Below are 17,494 nucleotides of genomic sequence, written 5' to 3'. Positions count from 1 at the left end.
ATATATGATAGAATGGAATTGGATAGTCTTCCGATTGTCAGGATTCAGGCAGGAACAGACGAACAACGACGTAGTAAAAAAACGAATAGTTTAATAATAATAATAATAATAATAATAATAATAATAATAAAAGCAAACCAACAAATACGAGCCACATATCAACAAACCCTCAAAATATACAAGTCACTGCTAATACAGAAGAAAACTGATCACATAAAAATAAAAATAAACAAAATTGAGGAGGCAATCGATCAAAATTCTTTTTGGGACCTATGGAAAAATTTAGAAAAATCCAAAGAGACCAAACACCTTCCCATCTGTATCAGTTGTATCAGTGATTTCTAGCCTAAAACATAAAGTGTCAAATTCAGCTGACCTTTCATCATGATCCCCTCGCTGCCTGCCCCATAAATTGTCTGTGAAAAAAACGCGTCTCTCTGGTCAGCCTAGGGTCCGAGATATGCCAAAAAAACAATCGGCACTACCAACCTTTCCACACAAAAACAAACAGTGTTCCAACCAATCAGCGTCATGGGTTTAGTGTTGTGGACTTTTGCTCCGCCTCCCTCACATCCCAGCACCAGTAGGAAAGTCCACAACACCAAACCCCTGACGCTGATTGGTTGGAACACTGTTTGGTTATCTGTGGTGTGTTGATAGCGCCGATTGTTTTTTTGGCATACCTCGGACCCTAGGCTGACCAGAGAGACGCGGTTTTTTCACAGACAATTTATGGGGCAGGCAGCGAGCGGATCGTGAAGAAAGGTCAGCTGAAATTGACACTTTATATTTTTGGCTAGAAATCGCTGATACAACCTTTAACAAACCAATGTGTAGACAATGAGGGAGAAACCAAAACATACAGATCTGTGGGGGGAAATGATGGGAGAAACCAACATGAAAGTCTGGGGGTGTGACATTACCTCCCCCTCCCGGAAGGCGCGTCCTCCTGCCGAAAAACAGGAAAAAACAAACTGTACAAAGTCTTAGCAGGGGGTTTTGGTGGAGGACAGACTCCCAGGAGGAGGGCAAAATACAGAGTCCAGGGAGGTGATGACGGAGGGAGGAGCCAAGGAGGTGACAGGAGGGGGCTGAAGCAGGAGGAGCCAGATGTGACCCAGACCGCATCCATGATGGAACCCCACGGTGGAGCCGATGGAGGGAGGAGCCACGGTGGCGGAAAGGCTGATGACTCCCTGGGGCTGACCGATGGAGGCGGAGCAGGTGGTGGTCCGATCCTGGGCGACACCGAGGATCCGGAGGGCCCAGGCGGAGCCCAATGCTCTGGCGACCGAGGCGGAGATCGGGAGGTCCGCAAGGGCCGTCCTCGGACGACGGCGCTCTGCATGACGCGTTTAGACTCGCGTCATAGAATGCACAGAGCGCATTGTCCGGGTAGCTGGTGGTGCGAGCTACTAGCTGGAACATTACGGTAAATCCCTCGAGCGTTAGATCCCCCTGCTTCAGCTGGAGGAGGATGAATTCTGGACGGAGTAGGGGATTCATATTGATAAAACAATGGAAACAAAAGACAGAGACAAAAGAACGAAAAACAAAACGAGGGCAAAACGCATAGGAAAAAAAACTGTATTAGGTCGGTCTTTCTGTCAGGATTAAGGTAGCTACAGATGAACAACGACGTAGTAAAATAACGAATAGTTTAATAATAATCCAAATGAACATGGGGTAGAAACATCAAAGACCGACAAAGCATAAAGGAAAACACACACATTAAATAGACAGACTAATTAACAAACCCAGGTGTAGACAATGAGGGAGAAACCAAAACACACAGATCTGTGGGGGGAAATGATGGGAGAAACCAACATGAAAGTCCGGGGGATACCAGTGCAGTTTTTGTTTTTTTTGTTTTTTGTTTTTGTTTTAGAATAGAATTTCTGTATCTCTGTGTGTGGAACTGATAAATACTCTTTATTTTTAAGCTGCCAGATAAGATCAAATATGACACAATGATCAAGTGTTTGACCACAAGAGTTAATAAATAAGATGAAATGGGGAACATGTGGCTCCTGTGAAGCAATGTCCTCCTGTAGGTGTTTATTAGAGGTGTGAGTGACTGTTTCTCCAGAGAAGATCCATCCTTATATCACTATGAAACAATATCTCCATTCAGGTCTGTTCAGTCTTGAAGCACAAGCATCAACATGCATAAACCTCAGTCTATCAGCAGCAGTATGAGGCAATGCTTGTCATTATATCTCCTCTCCTGCTCTGAGACCAGAGTCAATAACAAACTACAGACACTTCAACTACAACTCAGCTTGTGTCATTGTTCTCTACAGGTTGAGTGGTTGTGGCGTCACAGAAGAAGGTTGTGCTGCTCTGGTTTCAGCTCTGAGATCAAACCCCTCACACCTGAGAGAACTGAATCTGTCTAGGAATAAACTAGGAGATTCTAGTTGGACGTTACTCTCTGATCTGAGTGATGATCCACATTATAAACTGGAGACATTATTCTATTGTGAGTGTTTGTTTATTTAAAGTTTCTATATTTAGTAACATACCTCCTGTGTGTGTAATTGGAGAATATAAGATGACAATTCAGCTCTACTTTAATCTCTGTACTTTAAACTGTGTTTAATTCTGTGATGTGACCAATTTATGCAGGTATGAATATGTTCAGCTCTTACAGCATCTAGTAGTTGTTGATCAACACTGTTATTAATCTATGATCAGTTCATTCATATCTCTGTAATATGAATATACTGTGTTTTTTCTGAGCTGGATCAGCTGATGTGATGTGAAAGCAGTATTGTCTCATACTCATTTGTAACTGTCTGTGTGTTTTATTGCAGGACTCTCAGTATTTAGACATCAGTCCAGTTTTCTCAGGATGAGCTGATGATGAATAAGGAGCCGCTACAGAGACGTCACAGTCACACAATCAACAGAGACTGAGTTGTGGGACTTTAAAAAAAAATGATCTGGCTTTTTAAAGGGATAGTTCACCCAAAAATGAAAATTTGATGTTTATTTGCTTACTCCCAGGGCATCCAAGATGTAGGTGACTTTGTTTCTTCAGCAGAACGCAAACAAAGATTTTTTTTACTCAACTCTGTGCAGTCTGTCAGTCATATAATGGTAGTAAATGGGCACCAAACCTTTAAAAGTAAAAAAAAAAAAAAAAAAGATGCACAGACAAATCTTAATTACACCATGTGGCTCGTGACGATACATTGATGTCCTAAGACACGAAACGATTGGTTTTTGTGAGAAACTGAACAGTATTTATAACATGTTTTACCTTTGATTCACACCCACGTCCATCGGTCCTGAGCATGAGCTCATCATCCGGCTTGTTACACGAGATTAAGTGTGAAAAATTAAGCATGAAACCACAATATAAAAACACACAAATATATTGCTCCAAATTTAAAAATAAAAGCAAAGTTTTCATAATAGCAAACAATGGTCCCGAATCGAAAAATAATAAGTGCAATTAAAAATGTAAATATTTAAAATCATATTGCACAAAACTGAAATAGAAATAGAAAAAGCATCTGACTTGCACATAAAATCACGGTTTCTTTGGTTGTATTTCTCTGTTTTCCCTTTAAAAAACTCCAATGAGCCTCATTATCTGCCTGTGGTTTCTTCTTTGCTTAGTAAGCAATAATGTAATAACTGATGACGACTTGAATTAAAAACAAAAGAACTTCTTTACTGAAGTTTCGTTTATAATTTGTACAGGGATGAATTCACTTTGTGTGCACACACATACTCAGTTTTTTATTCTATCACACTCTCAGAACAAAACAGCATTATGAGCAACTATTCTTAAAGGTGAACAGCTCAATAAATCACTATATTAACTGTTTCAGTTCTTATTATTGAAAACGATTAATTAAACAGTATACTAAGCATTTATGACTAATATTAATCTAATCTATTTCACAACATCCTCTCCCCTGATCAACAAATGCTCATCAATCTCTAATGGATATATCAACTGAACAGGTCTTCTTAACACAGTCCCCTCTTTATACACACAGCACAGGATCTAACTTTCCCATCTCTGTCTGGAAACAGCTCTTCCATTTTTCCTAATTTCCAGGTTTGTCTTGGCATGTTGGCTTCTCCGTTGAGAACAATGTCACTCATCTTAAACTCACTAGGTTTCTGTGGGCTGCAGGAATGTGCAGATTTCAGGTCTAGCAAATAGTCTTTTCTCCAGTGATTCCAAGGATTGGTCAAGAGTCTGTTTCTGTATCTCCACCTCCTTGTCATCTCCTCCTTACTCACAGTGAGATGATCATGGTCTGCAGAGAATGGTTTTAGTGGCAGTGAAGTTAGTCATTGTGTGGACTTTGCTGTAAATCTTCTGCAAGCTGTTCATTTTAACAGGATCGTTTTTACAAGTTGTCAGCTTTGGAAAATCCAATGTCTAATTCTGATTTGTACAAGAGTGTCTTTCAGACCAGAATGCATGGTAAGTTCATGGTTGTACTGAACCAGCAGCTCACAATATCTGCCTTTGCTAGGTAGAATCAATGGATGTTTTTTTTTTGTTTGTTTTTTTTTGAGAGTCTGCCTCCAACACACAGGAATTCATCAGCATCAAGAAAAAGTCTCAAATCTCTCATTTTTGAATCAGAGTTCAGGGTTTCACCAGCCTTTATCAAACTAATCTCATGACTAAAGCTGCACACTTGTGTCACTTTGGTCCAGTAATTTTCAGCCTCAAACATTTCTTCATCAGTCCACCTCATCTCTTGGAGCTTGAACTTGCATTGTGCACAAACCTCTTAATCCAAGCAGTGACCCACAATACCTTCTTCAGTTTATTGTACTTCAGTAAATCTAGCACAGGCTTCATTTCACTTTGGTCGCTGCTGCTGTTGAGTTGCACAGTGATCTGCTGAACTTGTTTTAGTTCATTACTCACATCTTCATCACTTTGATCTTCATCACTCTCTTCCGACAGATTCAGTGTAGTCAGAAATGAAAGTCATTTCCACCACAGTTTGCTCTCTTTCAGGTTAGCTACAGTCAGGCCTCTTGTGAGGAGATCTGCTGGATTGGCTTTGCCTTTACAATGAGATCACATTGCAGGGTTGGTTAAGGACCGTATTTTAGTCACTCTGACACAAACTGGTTTGATCCTGGTTTCTTTGTCTCTGGTGCAAGGTTATTCATCGTTGTCTTCCATTTCTTCTACATCTCTGGACAGTTTATCGTCTTTTTACAAAGGTCCATGCCAGCTGTGGACATAATCTGTATGGCATCAGCAGTTATGGAGAAAGCATTCTCAGCATCACTTACACTTGAGATGAAGTCATCCACATAAACTGATTCCTTTTTTATCTTCACTACCTCATGAAGCTGGGCTTTATATTCCTTCAAATGTTTTCTGACAGTTGCGGTGAGGAGAAATGGGCTGGAGAGACTCCAAACACCAGCCTCGTCATCCATAACACACGCAGCTTCTCAAATGAGTCTTCATGAAGCGGTGCAGAGAGCCAGAGGAAACACACCACATCTCTGTTCTTCTCAGCAAAAGAAATCTGCAAGAAATCCTTTTTGATATCCACTGTCAGTGCAATCGAGATTTTGCAGTCTGATTTTTATTAATATACTGAGCAGATCTGGGTTCAGGTTAGGACCAGTAATAAGACAGTCATTAAGTAATGGAGAGCCAGTGTCATGTGATGAAGAATCAAGCACTACTCTGAGCTTGTTGTTACCTGATCTTCACAGAGAACAGCATGATGAGGCATGTACTGTAGTATTTGTAACCTTCTCTTAAGGACCTCAAATCTTTTCTTTGCAATCCTGTCATTATCTGGGAGTTCTGGCTTGTCAGGTCGCCACAGCAGCTCTACTTCATATTGTTCATCTTTGTACTAAGTTGTCTTTTTAAACTTGTGAAGAGCCTCCTCATCCTCAAGACTGTATGTCTTCTTCATGGTGATACTCAAGAGACTCTATTTGACCAGAAGGCTTTCAGACGCTCTGAAACCAGTGTCAGTAACTTGTGTTTGCATGCAGGCTGCATCAGCAACACTGGACACTTTGACTGGACCCTGCACTGACCATCCAAAGATGCTCTCAGTACTATGGTACGGTCTAAATCCTGACTGTAAATCCTCACAGATACAATTGAAGTTGTGAGGATACCTTTTCAGTTTCAGTCTGTAATTAATTAATTTGTTGAGATCAAGTTGTGATTTTGTAATGAGAGGCTTAATAACAGCCAGTTTAAAGGTTTTTGGGGCATATCCTAATGACAATGACAAATAATAATAATAAGCAGAAGAGGATCTATAACTTCTGAAAGCACCTTATTTAGTAGCTTAGATGGCATAGAGTCTAACAAACATGTACATGTTGTTGGTTTAGATGATTTAACAAGCTTATTCAATTCTTCCTCTCCTATAGCAGAAAATGAGTGGAATTGTTCCTCAGGGGATCTATAGCACACTATCTGATGTGATACTTCAGCTGACGGCTACATGGTTATAGTTTTATCTCTAATAGTATCGATCTTGGAATTAAAGAAAGTCATAAAGTCATTACTGCTGTGCTGTTGGGCAATGTCTATGTTTGCTGATTATTTATTTTGGTTAAATTAGCCACTGTACTGAATAAATACCTGGGGTTGTGTTTGTTTTCTTCTAAAAGAGATGGAAAGTAAGCAGATCTAACAGTTTTTAGTGCTTTTCTATAATAGAAATACTTTTTTTCCATGCAATGTGAAGCACCTCTAGTTTTGTTTTCTTCCAGCTGTGCTCCATTTCCCGGGCTGCTCTCTTTAGGGCATGAGTGAGCTTGTTATACCACAGTGTCTGACTGCTTTCCTTAATCTTCCTTAAGCGTAGGAGAGCAACAGTGTCTGAAGTGGTGGAAAAAACAGAGTCAATAGTTTTGTTACATCATCAATATTTTCTGAGCTATTGGATATGCTGAGGATTGAGACAGCTCAGGAAGATTATTTAGAAAGCAGTCTTTTGCATTAGAAGTGATGGTTCAACCATATTTGTTACAAGGAGCTGAATTTGCAGCTTTAGCTATATGGAGAATATACACAAGAGACTAGATAATGATCTGAGATATCATCACTCTGCTGCAGAATTTCTATGCCATTAACATCAATTTGGTGTTGATCGTATTAAATCTAAAGTATGTTTACAACAATAAGTAGATCCTGACGTGTTTTCAAAAAAATTGTTAGAATGTCTATAATGCTGATCCCAATGCATATTTTTCATTGTCAACATGAATATTAAAATCACCAACAATTAAGACTTTATCTGCGACCATCACTAGCTCAAATAGAATATCAGCAAATTCTTTAATAAAAGTCTTCATGGTGCGCTGGTGGCCTGTGTACAGTAGCCACAGAGGATTTATCATCAACACTTATTACTCTAGATAATGTTATATGAAGCATCATTACTTCAGACAAATCATACTTGAAACCAAACCTCTGAGAAATACTGAAAATATCACTATAAATTATAGCAACACCTAATACTTTTTAGCTTTTGGATGCGGCTCATGCTTATAACAGTAATCTTGAAGGGTTGACTCATTTAAAATAATGTAATCATCTGGTTTTAGCCAGGTTTCTGTCAAACAGAGCACATCTAGGTTATGATCGGTGATCATATCATTTACAAAATGGAAAGAAAGGGATCTAATATTTATTAAGCCAAGCTTTATCATTTGTTTATCTTTGTTTTGTTTAGCTTTTATATTAATCCATTGACAACAAGAACAACACTCATTGCTCATGGCTGAATAACATTTGTGTTCACAAGGATCACTCTGTCTAATGAAAACAATGCAATTTTATTTTACATTTGATTATTCAATTTCTGCACATGAACATTTTTTGTGCCATTGCTTATAGTTCGCTTATTGTTAAATGTATCTGGTATTGACAATTTTGCTGTTATTCATCCAAAGTGTATCTTATATAAAGGGTCACAGGAGTATTGAATGATTATTGAAGTACAGCAGAGTAATATAGTGATGTATTACTATAATTATAATTAATAATGACTATATATAATATAGTCCTGAGGAAAGAGGACAAGGGAATGATCTGATTTCTGCAAACCTAAAATGTTCTATTTTCACAAAGAAAAGTTTTACTTGCTAACCAAAAACAAATGTTACAAACACGTGTCCAATGTTTTAAAATCATAAAGAAATGCAACAGTAAGTCAATTCTGGTTCAAATTCTGGTTGGGAAGTAATCATTCTGAACTATTTGCAAATAATATTTAAAATATGCACACATCCACTTTTATTTTTATATGGAAAAGCGTTTTTTGTTATAACGTTTCTTGTCTTGTCACTTTCAGATTACATAAAAATTACATAAATCGCATAAATTATAATATCCATATTTACGAAAAAACTGTTTAAATCACATGAATGTGCGCTCTGTGTCATTGAACCATAAACCCCGCCCACTTTTACTTGATTGGCCATCTCAGTAATTTTGACATTGACGAGCGTTAGAGAGACAGCAGCCTAAACATGTCACTTTTACCTAAACATTGTTTTCCTAACAACAGACAGAGCGCTGTGTAATGGTGTACAGTAGAGCAGTGCAAACACAAAACTGGGATCCACAGATAGTGTCGCGCGTAGAGAATGCATGTGACGTCACTGGCAGAGGACGCGCAGGTGAGTCGACGCTGCAGGTAACTTTCGCTTTCATATTTCTCCGGAAGGACGTGTTTTCTTTAATATGTGTTTGATATCTTTATTTGTAAGGAAATGAAGTGATTTCGTTGCTGTTTCGTGTGATTCATTTGATCATTTGTGTTCACATAAGACTAACATTGTGTATTTGAGTGAACATCACCGTCGTTCTGCTGTTTCTCCGACTCTCAGGATCCGTTCAGCTGAATTATTTGTTTGTCATTTCCACCCAGAGTAAGTGTTGGGGATCTCACTCTTCTGTCTGTTCAGCTTCATCATGGATGACACACAAACACCCAGAGATGAAGATGTTTCTCCAGGATGCAGGTATTTTGATTAGATAGGCCTATATTAACCCTTAAAAGGTCAGGACAATAGAGACATCAGGAAATTAATTAATTGCTATTCCGATTTTATTAGAACACAGATAATACAAATTAGTGATATTTATTTATTTATTTATTTATTAAAAAATAGTTTTATTTTTACATTTTAATGTATCCCCCATGTCGCCTTTTTGCGTGTAAAAACTGATTGAAAACAGAATGCTTGTTTGGCAATCTGTGTTACAATATTTTAGCTAAAAAAATGTAAATATTTTTCGTAATAATGTGTTAAACAATAATGTCTATTTATGAATATGTTGGCCTACTGAATCATATTTAATACACAAATATCTAGGGCCTATAAATTATTAACATTATCAAAACTTTGCTCATAAACCTGTTGTACATGATCTACTTCATGCCCTCTGATTGATAGGTCATGCATTTTTTTAAGTAAATAATTTTTTGCTTTGACATCTTCCATAATTTTTTATATTGTGAATGTAAGAATAACTTTTATATTGTTAGTAATAATTCAAGTTGAACATGTCCAGCTTGGGTTTTGCTGATTATGCATATGTAATTTTGTATGTTAAAAAACGATTAATGTTTATTTTTTGTAAGCTTAAAAGTAAACGTTGAACATGACATGATCTCTCAATAATCAATGCATTGTAATAAATTGCATATATGAGCCATACAATCTTGATGCATAAAATACGATACTAAACAAAAACACATATGCAAAGAATATATGTTTTTGTAGGTTTTTATACTCAAGTTTGCATGTGTTTTTGAATTTCTTATTTCATAGATACATATACAGTGTGTGTGTATGTGTATATACATGCCTGAAAAAAATCTATGTATTGTTGAGCTAAAACTAAATTCAGTATTGCTAACTAAATGAATAATAATTTAATGATTTACAATAAATTGTAATTTAAAAGTTTAAAGTATTGAACTGATTTTCTAAAATAGGCTACAAAGTATTAAGTCTATAGGCCACAGAGTGTATATGTAAAATATCTTGATTTACACCCCTTAATGGGCGATGAATACCCTGAAAGACAAACATTTAAAGGCGGATTATGAAAAATGTAAAAACTAAATTAATAACATTTCAACATAAACATATGCTAATGCTTAACAACAACTTTTTAAACATGGAAGTCCACTAAACATATTGTAAATATGTGAAATAAATCAACTGTTATGTGAGGGTTATACAGGCGTAATGATGTTTTTAAATGCTGCCTGTGAGCGAAACAAATAATTTTTTTAAACAAAATACAATATAACCTCCTTACATGAATGTCATTAAATGTGTTCAGCAGAAGAGATCAGAGTCAGAGCTGTGTGTCATATTTATCTTGTGTTTTTGTTTTATATTAGGTATTCATGTTATTATGGTATTCATATTAGTTGTTATGCGTCTATGAAAGAACTTTAGCTTATACTTGCTGTATCAACATAGTAATTGTCACAAGGAGGGTCAGACTGAGACGTGCGGATCCATTTGCAGCATTTATTTAGAATCGTCAACAGGCCAGAATAATCACCAGAAAACAGGAACAACGTAGGTAATCCGGGAAACAGTTCGATAGACAGGGAATGGTCGCAATGGCAGGAAGCAGGAATCGTCAACGGGGTACACAGTCCAGAGTCATACACAGATAATCCAACACAGAGAAAAACGCTTAGAATTACGACCATAGGAACAATAAGACTTCGCCAGGAAGTGTGTGTGTCTGTGGCTTAAATGCATGTGGGTAAATGTGAAACAGGTGTGTGCAGCAATCAGTTCAGTGGGAAACAAGGAGCAGCTGTGTGCAGTGATTGGTGCAGTGGCTTATGGGGATTGCAGTCCAGAATGTGTGTGCAAGAGTTCATGATGAGAAGACAGACCAGATACATGACAGTAATGCAGAAAATGTAATATTTTTGTAGATTAACAGTTAATATTTATACAGTAATTCAAAGGATTCTTTGTTATAGTTCAGTTCATCAGAAGAGATCAGAACCAGAGCCCAGCTGTGTGTCTATGAAGAGTGACGAGTCTATAGGTCATCCACAATATTTCAGGTACAATATTTCATTAACTGACTTGATTGAAATATTTGTTATGGTGTTTTATCATCTGATTATTTCAATATTTCAAGTCTATAAAGGTAATTACTGTACCTTTAATCTCCCTGTTATAGTTCAGATCATCAGAAGAAATCTGAACCAGAGCCCAGCTGTGTGTCTATGAGGAGTGATGATTCTTTGCGTCGTCCAATTGATTTTAAGAGTGATGACACAAGGTTTACTCTCCATTATTAAATTGTTTTGTAATAGATTTGATTATAGTATGATATTTTAAATTAATTATTAATTCATTTTTATAAAAATCTAACCTGACTGTTATTAAGCTAATGAGAAAAATTTCACCAATGTTAGGGTCTTTGATTCTTGATTTAAGGTCAATCCTGCCACACAGATCAGTAACAAAACCAATCTGTAAGAAATATGACCAGCCTATGAATCAACCACAAGACAGCACATATCCTGGTGTAAGGTAAACTGGGATTTTTGTAATGCAGTGCATCATCACACATTACTCAATACATCATTAATCCCTGACACATTTATATTTTATAAACAATATGATATGTTCAGTGTCTCATAACACTGAAAAAAATAATACATTTAACTCTGTAACTCATGTAATAATGTGGTGTTTTAATTTTCCAGGCATAAAGTTCTCAACATGTTTAGATCAAATCTGATGAAGAAGTTTGAGCGTCTGTATGAGGGAACAGCGATGCAGGGAAACCCAACACTCCTGAATGAGATCTACACAGAGCTCTACATCACAGAGAGTGAGAGTGGAGAGATCAGTAATGAGCATGAGGTGAGACAGATTGAGACACAATCCAGGAGAGCAGCAACAGAGGACACAGCCATCAAATGCAATCACATCTTTAGGCCTTTACCTGGACAAGACAAAGCCATCAGAACTGTGCTGACAAAGGGAGTCGCTGGCATTGGAAAAACAGTCTCTGTGCAGAAGTTCATCCTGGACTGGGCTGAAGGGAAAGAGAATCAGGACGTCCAGCTCATATTTCCACTTCCTTTCAGAGAAATCAATCTGATGAAGGACAAAACACTCAGTCTTTCAGATCTTCTTCATGTCTTTTTTCCTGAAACTAAAGGAATTGAAATATCCGGTGATGAATATAAAGTGTTGTTCATCTTTGATGGTCTGGATGAGTGTCGTCTGTCTCTGGACTTTAAGAGTAAAGTGAAACTGTGTAATATATCTGAATCAGCCTCAGTGGATGTGCTGCTGATGAACCTCATTGTGGGGAATCTGCTTCCCTCTGCTCTCATCTGGATCACCTCCAGACCAGCAGCAGCTGATCTCGTCCCCTCTAAGTGTGTCCATCGAGTGACAGAGGTACGAGGATTCAATGAGCCACAGAAGGAGGAATACTTCAGGAAGAGAATCAGTGATCAGAGTCTGGTCAACAGGATCATCTCACACCTGAAGTCATCCAGGAGCCTCTACATCATGTGCCACATCCCAGTGTTCTGCTGGATCTCAGCCGCTGTTCTAGAGAAGATGTTGAGTCCAGCAGAGAGTGGAGAGATTCCCAAGACTCTCACTCAAATGTACACACACTTCCTGATCCTTCAGACCAACATCAAACATGAGAAGGACTATGAGAAGAAGGTGACAGATGAAGACATGATCCTCAAACTGGGGAAACTGGCTTTTCAGCAGCTTGTGAAAGGCAACCTGATCTTCTATGAGGAAGACCTGAGAGAGTGTGGCATTGATGTGACAGAAGCATCAGTGTACTCAGGATTGTGCACTCAGATCTTCAGAGAGGAGTTTGGCTTGTATCAGGGGAAAGTCTTCTGCTTTGTTCATCTGAGCATTCAGGAACATCTAGCAGCTCTATATGTGCATCTCTCCTGGACAAACCACAACAGAAATGTGTTTAAGTCAATCACCAAACAGAGTTTCTGGACTAAAGTAATGGAACCGTTTCAGCTCAGTTCATCAGAACATGTTTCATTATTTGAACTTCATCAGAGAGCTGTGGTTGAGGCTCTACAGAGTAAAAATGGACATCTTGATCTTTTCCTGAGATTCCTTCTGGGTTTGTCAGTGGAGTCTCATCAGATTCTCCTACAACGAATAATGAAGATGAAAAGAAGCAGCTCTGACAGCAATAAGAAAACAGCTGTGTACATCAAGGAGAAGATCAGGGCCATTGACTCTCCAGAGAAATCCATCAATCTGTTCCACTGTCTGAATGAACTGGGTGATCATTCACTAGTGGAGGAAATACAACAGTATCTGAAATCTGGAAATTTAGGTGCAGCCAATCTCTCTTCATCTCAGTGGTCAGCTGTAGTTTTTGTGTTGTTGACATCAGAAAAGGAACTGAATGAGTTTCGTCTTGATAAATTTGTTAAAGTAAATAATAAGTCTGGAAATATGAAAGTTCTTCAGAAGTTGCTGCCTGTGATTAAAGAATCCAGATCAGTTCAGTAAGTATCAATGAGAACAATCACTTCACTGGTAAAACATTAAGAAAATCAAAGTTAAAAGCTCATAAGTGCTGTAGTTATTATTTTAGTGGACTGCAGTTTGATGTGTTTTCAATACAGTGATGCTGTAAAAGATTTCTTGAGGCATTCAAAAAAATAAATAATAATAATAATAATAATAATATATATATATATATATATATATATATATATATATATATATATATAGGCATTTTACAGAATGGCATCTGGAATGACAAGCGCTAGACTCAAACTTATATTAAACACATGAACTATCTGCCAGTTCACGGTCCAACGTGTGGATTATTGTTAAAACAGTTAGAAGATGAATTACATTAATTTAATTGTTACTCAGTAACAACACAATTTTACCTAATTAATAGATAAATGCTGATTTAATCCAGTCTTCACTTTTGTGTGTGTGTGTGTGTTTGTGTGTGTGTGTGTGTGTCCGTGTCCTTGTATTTATCATGTTATGGGGACCAAATGTCCCCACAAGGATAGTAATACCAGTAGATTTTGACCTTGTGGGGACATTTCTTAGGTCCCCATGAGGAAACAGGCTTATAAATCATGCACAATGAGTTTTTTTGAGAATGTAAAGATATGCACAGTCTCCTGTGAGGGCTAGGTTTAGGTGTAGGGTGATAGCAAATATCGTTTGTACAGTATGAAAACCATTACGCCTATGGAATGTCCCCACAATTCACAAAAACAAACGTGTGTGTGTGTGTGTGTGTGTGTGTGTGTGTGTGTGTGTGTGTGTGTGTGTGTGTGTGTGTGTGTACCTGGTATTCATCACGTTATGGAGACCAAATGTCCCCACAAGGATAGTAATACCAGTAGATTTTGACCTTGTGGGGACATTTCTTAGGTCCCCATGAGGAAACAGGCTTATAAATCATGCACAATGAGTTTTTTTGAGGAAGTAAAAGTATGCACAATCTCCTGTGAGGGCTAGGTTTAGGTGTAGGGTAGGTGTAGGGCGATAGAAAGTACTGTTTTATACAGTATAAAAACCATTACGCCTATGGAATGTCCCCATAAAACATGTAAACCAGTGTGTGTGTGTGTGTGTGTGTGTGTGTGTGTGTGTGTGTGTGTGTGTGTGTAAGTGTAAATTTGCCCATGAAACTTACATGTGCATTTTTTTTTCTCAAGGTATGAATTTATTTATTTAATTGTATTGGAATTGCGAGTTGTTGTTTATGACAGCAAGCTGTTTGATAGTGTTTCACATGTATGATTTTCATCTCTCTACAGGTTGAGTAATTGTGGCGTCACAGATGAAGGTTGTGTTGCTCTGGCTTCAGCTCTGAGATCAAACCCCTCACACCTGAGAGAACTGGATCTGTCGTGGAATAAACTAGGAGATTCAGTGAAGCTGCTTTCTGATGTACTACAGAATCCTCACTGTAAACTGGAGACACTGTGGTAAGATCATATATGACACACTGTAAAGTAAACTGTATGTGAAATAAATTTGAAAACTTAGAACATTTTTAAAGAACAAAACTACAAATCCAACAACAAAACAAATTTTAAACACAATGGTAAATCTGAACACATAAGACAGAAAACACAGGTGTGGATGTTTGTGTGTCTGTTTGTGAGTCCTGTGATGAACTGGCCATCCATTCAGAGAGTCCCTCACCTGAGACCTGAGATGCTGGAATAGACTCCAGCCCCAAACCTGCAGAGGATAAAGTAGATTAGAAAATGGATAGATGTTATTGCGTAATGTTTTGTAATGGAATGCGATACACAAATAATATCTCACAATGAGGGTGATCCACTGATCTATAATAGAGAACTGGATTGCTCATGACGTCATAAAAGTGAAGTCACCGCGCCGCCATATTAGTATTCCCTAGTATTCGCATACATTCTATTGAATGAATAGGAAATTATAAGATTTTATTGAGAAAACATCACATAACAAGTCAACATTTTTATATCTGAAGTCTCACTGTACATTTTCAGAATGCAAACGTCCTAAGCATGTAAACGGTTATTTGTTTAATGTTGGGAATTCGCTCTGCTTACTAAAATGTATGTTTATAGCCTACATTACAGTCACGTTACATCAGATAAACATAAACATTGGACGATCTTAGTACAGTTATTCACGGTTTGTGTCATTTTGTTGTTTATATTCGTACAGTAGACTAACGGCATGTTTCAACAATACATAACAGTATTCATGTTGAAGCAGGTAATGATTTGTTTGTTAAATTAATAATTAATTAAACATACACAGCATTTTACTCAGATGGAAACGGTAATGTTAATAAATCATTACAGAATTTGCTGATCTGAAGAGTCTGAAATAGATGTTGCTCAATCAGGCACATTAAAAATACACACCATAACTTGGAGAATATACCGCTGACTACAAATGGTACGGACTTAAAGACATGAAGCTTTATTTCAAAGACGTGAATTTCAATACAACGAGCAATATAATAACAGAGACTTGTATTATTTACTGTATAATCGAATCAATTTCAGATACGAATACCAGGTATATGGTTGTTTATTTTTTCCTGCATAATTAGGTAGATGAAGAAATATATTTTGTGTTGGATCAGTTACCTGTGTCTGCAAGTGCGCAGCTGACACACCCACCTAAACGATTTCAATATATCGCTTATCCAGTCCGAAAAGACCATAAACATTCCAGATAACATCTTAAGTAAAAATTAATTTACATACACATATCCTAAAAACTAATCCTGTGTGAAAGATACGCTTCAAATCGGGTGATTTTAGGTCAGCAATTTACATGTGACTCAATGGCGCTCTCTGCAGGTAGGGAATAGTAAGATGGCGGATCGAACACTTCCGGTGGCTTCACTGCCTAACGGCAGTTTAGAACGCAATGAGCAATCCAGTCATTATACAGTATAGATCAGTGGGGTGATCCCAGATTTTACTATCTTTGATGATGGAGGAGAAACCTGTGAAACACACACACACACACACACACACACACACACACACACACACACACACACACACACACACACACACACACACACACACACACACACACACACACACACACACAATCACTCCACCATACTAATACAGATCTAAGTAGTGAATAGTGTATTAATAAAACAGATTTAGCATTAAAAGAGACATATATCTATATCAGATAAATATTTATATTCCTTGAATGAGACTTTGGATGTTTAATGATCATGTTTTGTCTTCTGTGACAATTTAGACTTCTGTCCAATGATCAATCAAACATTGATTTGTGCTTTAAGTTTGTACTTTATCTTTAATAATGGATTCACAGCTAAACTGATCTGATCTGAGAGAGTGAAGAGTGTGTGATTGTTCTCTACAGGTTGAGTTATTGTGGCGTCACAGATGAAGGTTGTGCTGCTCTGACTTCAGCTCTGAGATCAAACCCCTCACACCTGAGAGAACTGAATCTGTCGTGGAATAAACTAGGAGATTCAGTGAAGCTGCTTTCTGATGTACTACAGAATCCTCACTGTAAACTGGAGACACTGTGGTAAGATCATATATGACTCACACATGCTATTTAATGCATAATGCCATCAGGACAGATCTGCATAAGACAGATATTTAGCTTAAAATACAGATATAGTGCATACAGGAAATGTTATTTATCATGCTTGAATGAGACCTTTTTTCAATGTTTTATGATCATGTTTAGTGTTTTGTGACATTTTAGACTTCTGTCCAATGATCAATCAAATATTGATTTGTGCTTTAAGTTTGTACTTTATCTTTAATAATAGATTCACAGCTAAACTGATCTGATCTGAGAGAGTGAAGAGTGTGTGATTGTTCTCTACAGTTTGATTGATTGTGGCGTCACAGATGAAGGTTGTGCTGCTCTGGCTTCAGCTCTGAGATCAAACCCCTCACACCTGAGAGAACTGAAT

At 37.5% G+C, this 17,494-nt stretch overlaps 1 protein-coding gene across 1 annotated transcript; it reads left to right on the top strand.

Moving 5' to 3' along the window:
• Positions 1-8,625: 8,625 nt before the first annotated feature.
• Positions 8,626-15,006, top strand: LOC141325784 (protein NLRC3-like). Its single transcript, XM_073834517.1, has 7 exons — positions 8,626-8,675; positions 8,947-9,003; positions 11,001-11,087; positions 11,207-11,308; positions 11,467-11,562; positions 11,739-13,547; positions 14,832-15,006. Exons 1-7 carry the CDS (start codon positions 8,626-8,628, stop codon positions 15,004-15,006), a joined length of 2,376 nt encoding a protein of 791 aa, XP_073690618.1.
• Positions 15,007-17,494: the final 2,488 nt, after the last annotated feature.

The sequence above is a fragment of the Garra rufa genome, chromosome 2 (genome assembly GCF_049309525.1).
Source record: "Garra rufa chromosome 2, GarRuf1.0, whole genome shotgun sequence".
Classification (NCBI taxonomy): Eukaryota; Metazoa; Chordata; class Actinopteri; order Cypriniformes; family Cyprinidae; genus Garra; species Garra rufa.
The sequence above is the reverse complement of the archived record's forward strand: the minus strand, read 5'-3'. Positions and strand labels throughout refer to the sequence as shown.

Bases quoted from the DNA above. Each gene is read 5' to 3' on its own strand.
- LOC141325784 (XM_073834517.1), top strand. From the start codon at position 8,626: ATGCATGTGACGTCACTGGCAGAGGACGCGCAGGTGAGTCGACGCTGC. The intron at 9,004-11,000 runs GTATTTTGATTA...TCTTTGTTATAG, and splicing joins GATGTTTCTCCAGGATGCAG to TTCAGTTCATCAGAAGAGAT. The intron at 11,088-11,206 runs GTACAATATTTC...TCCCTGTTATAG, and splicing joins GGTCATCCACAATATTTCAG to TTCAGATCATCAGAAGAAAT.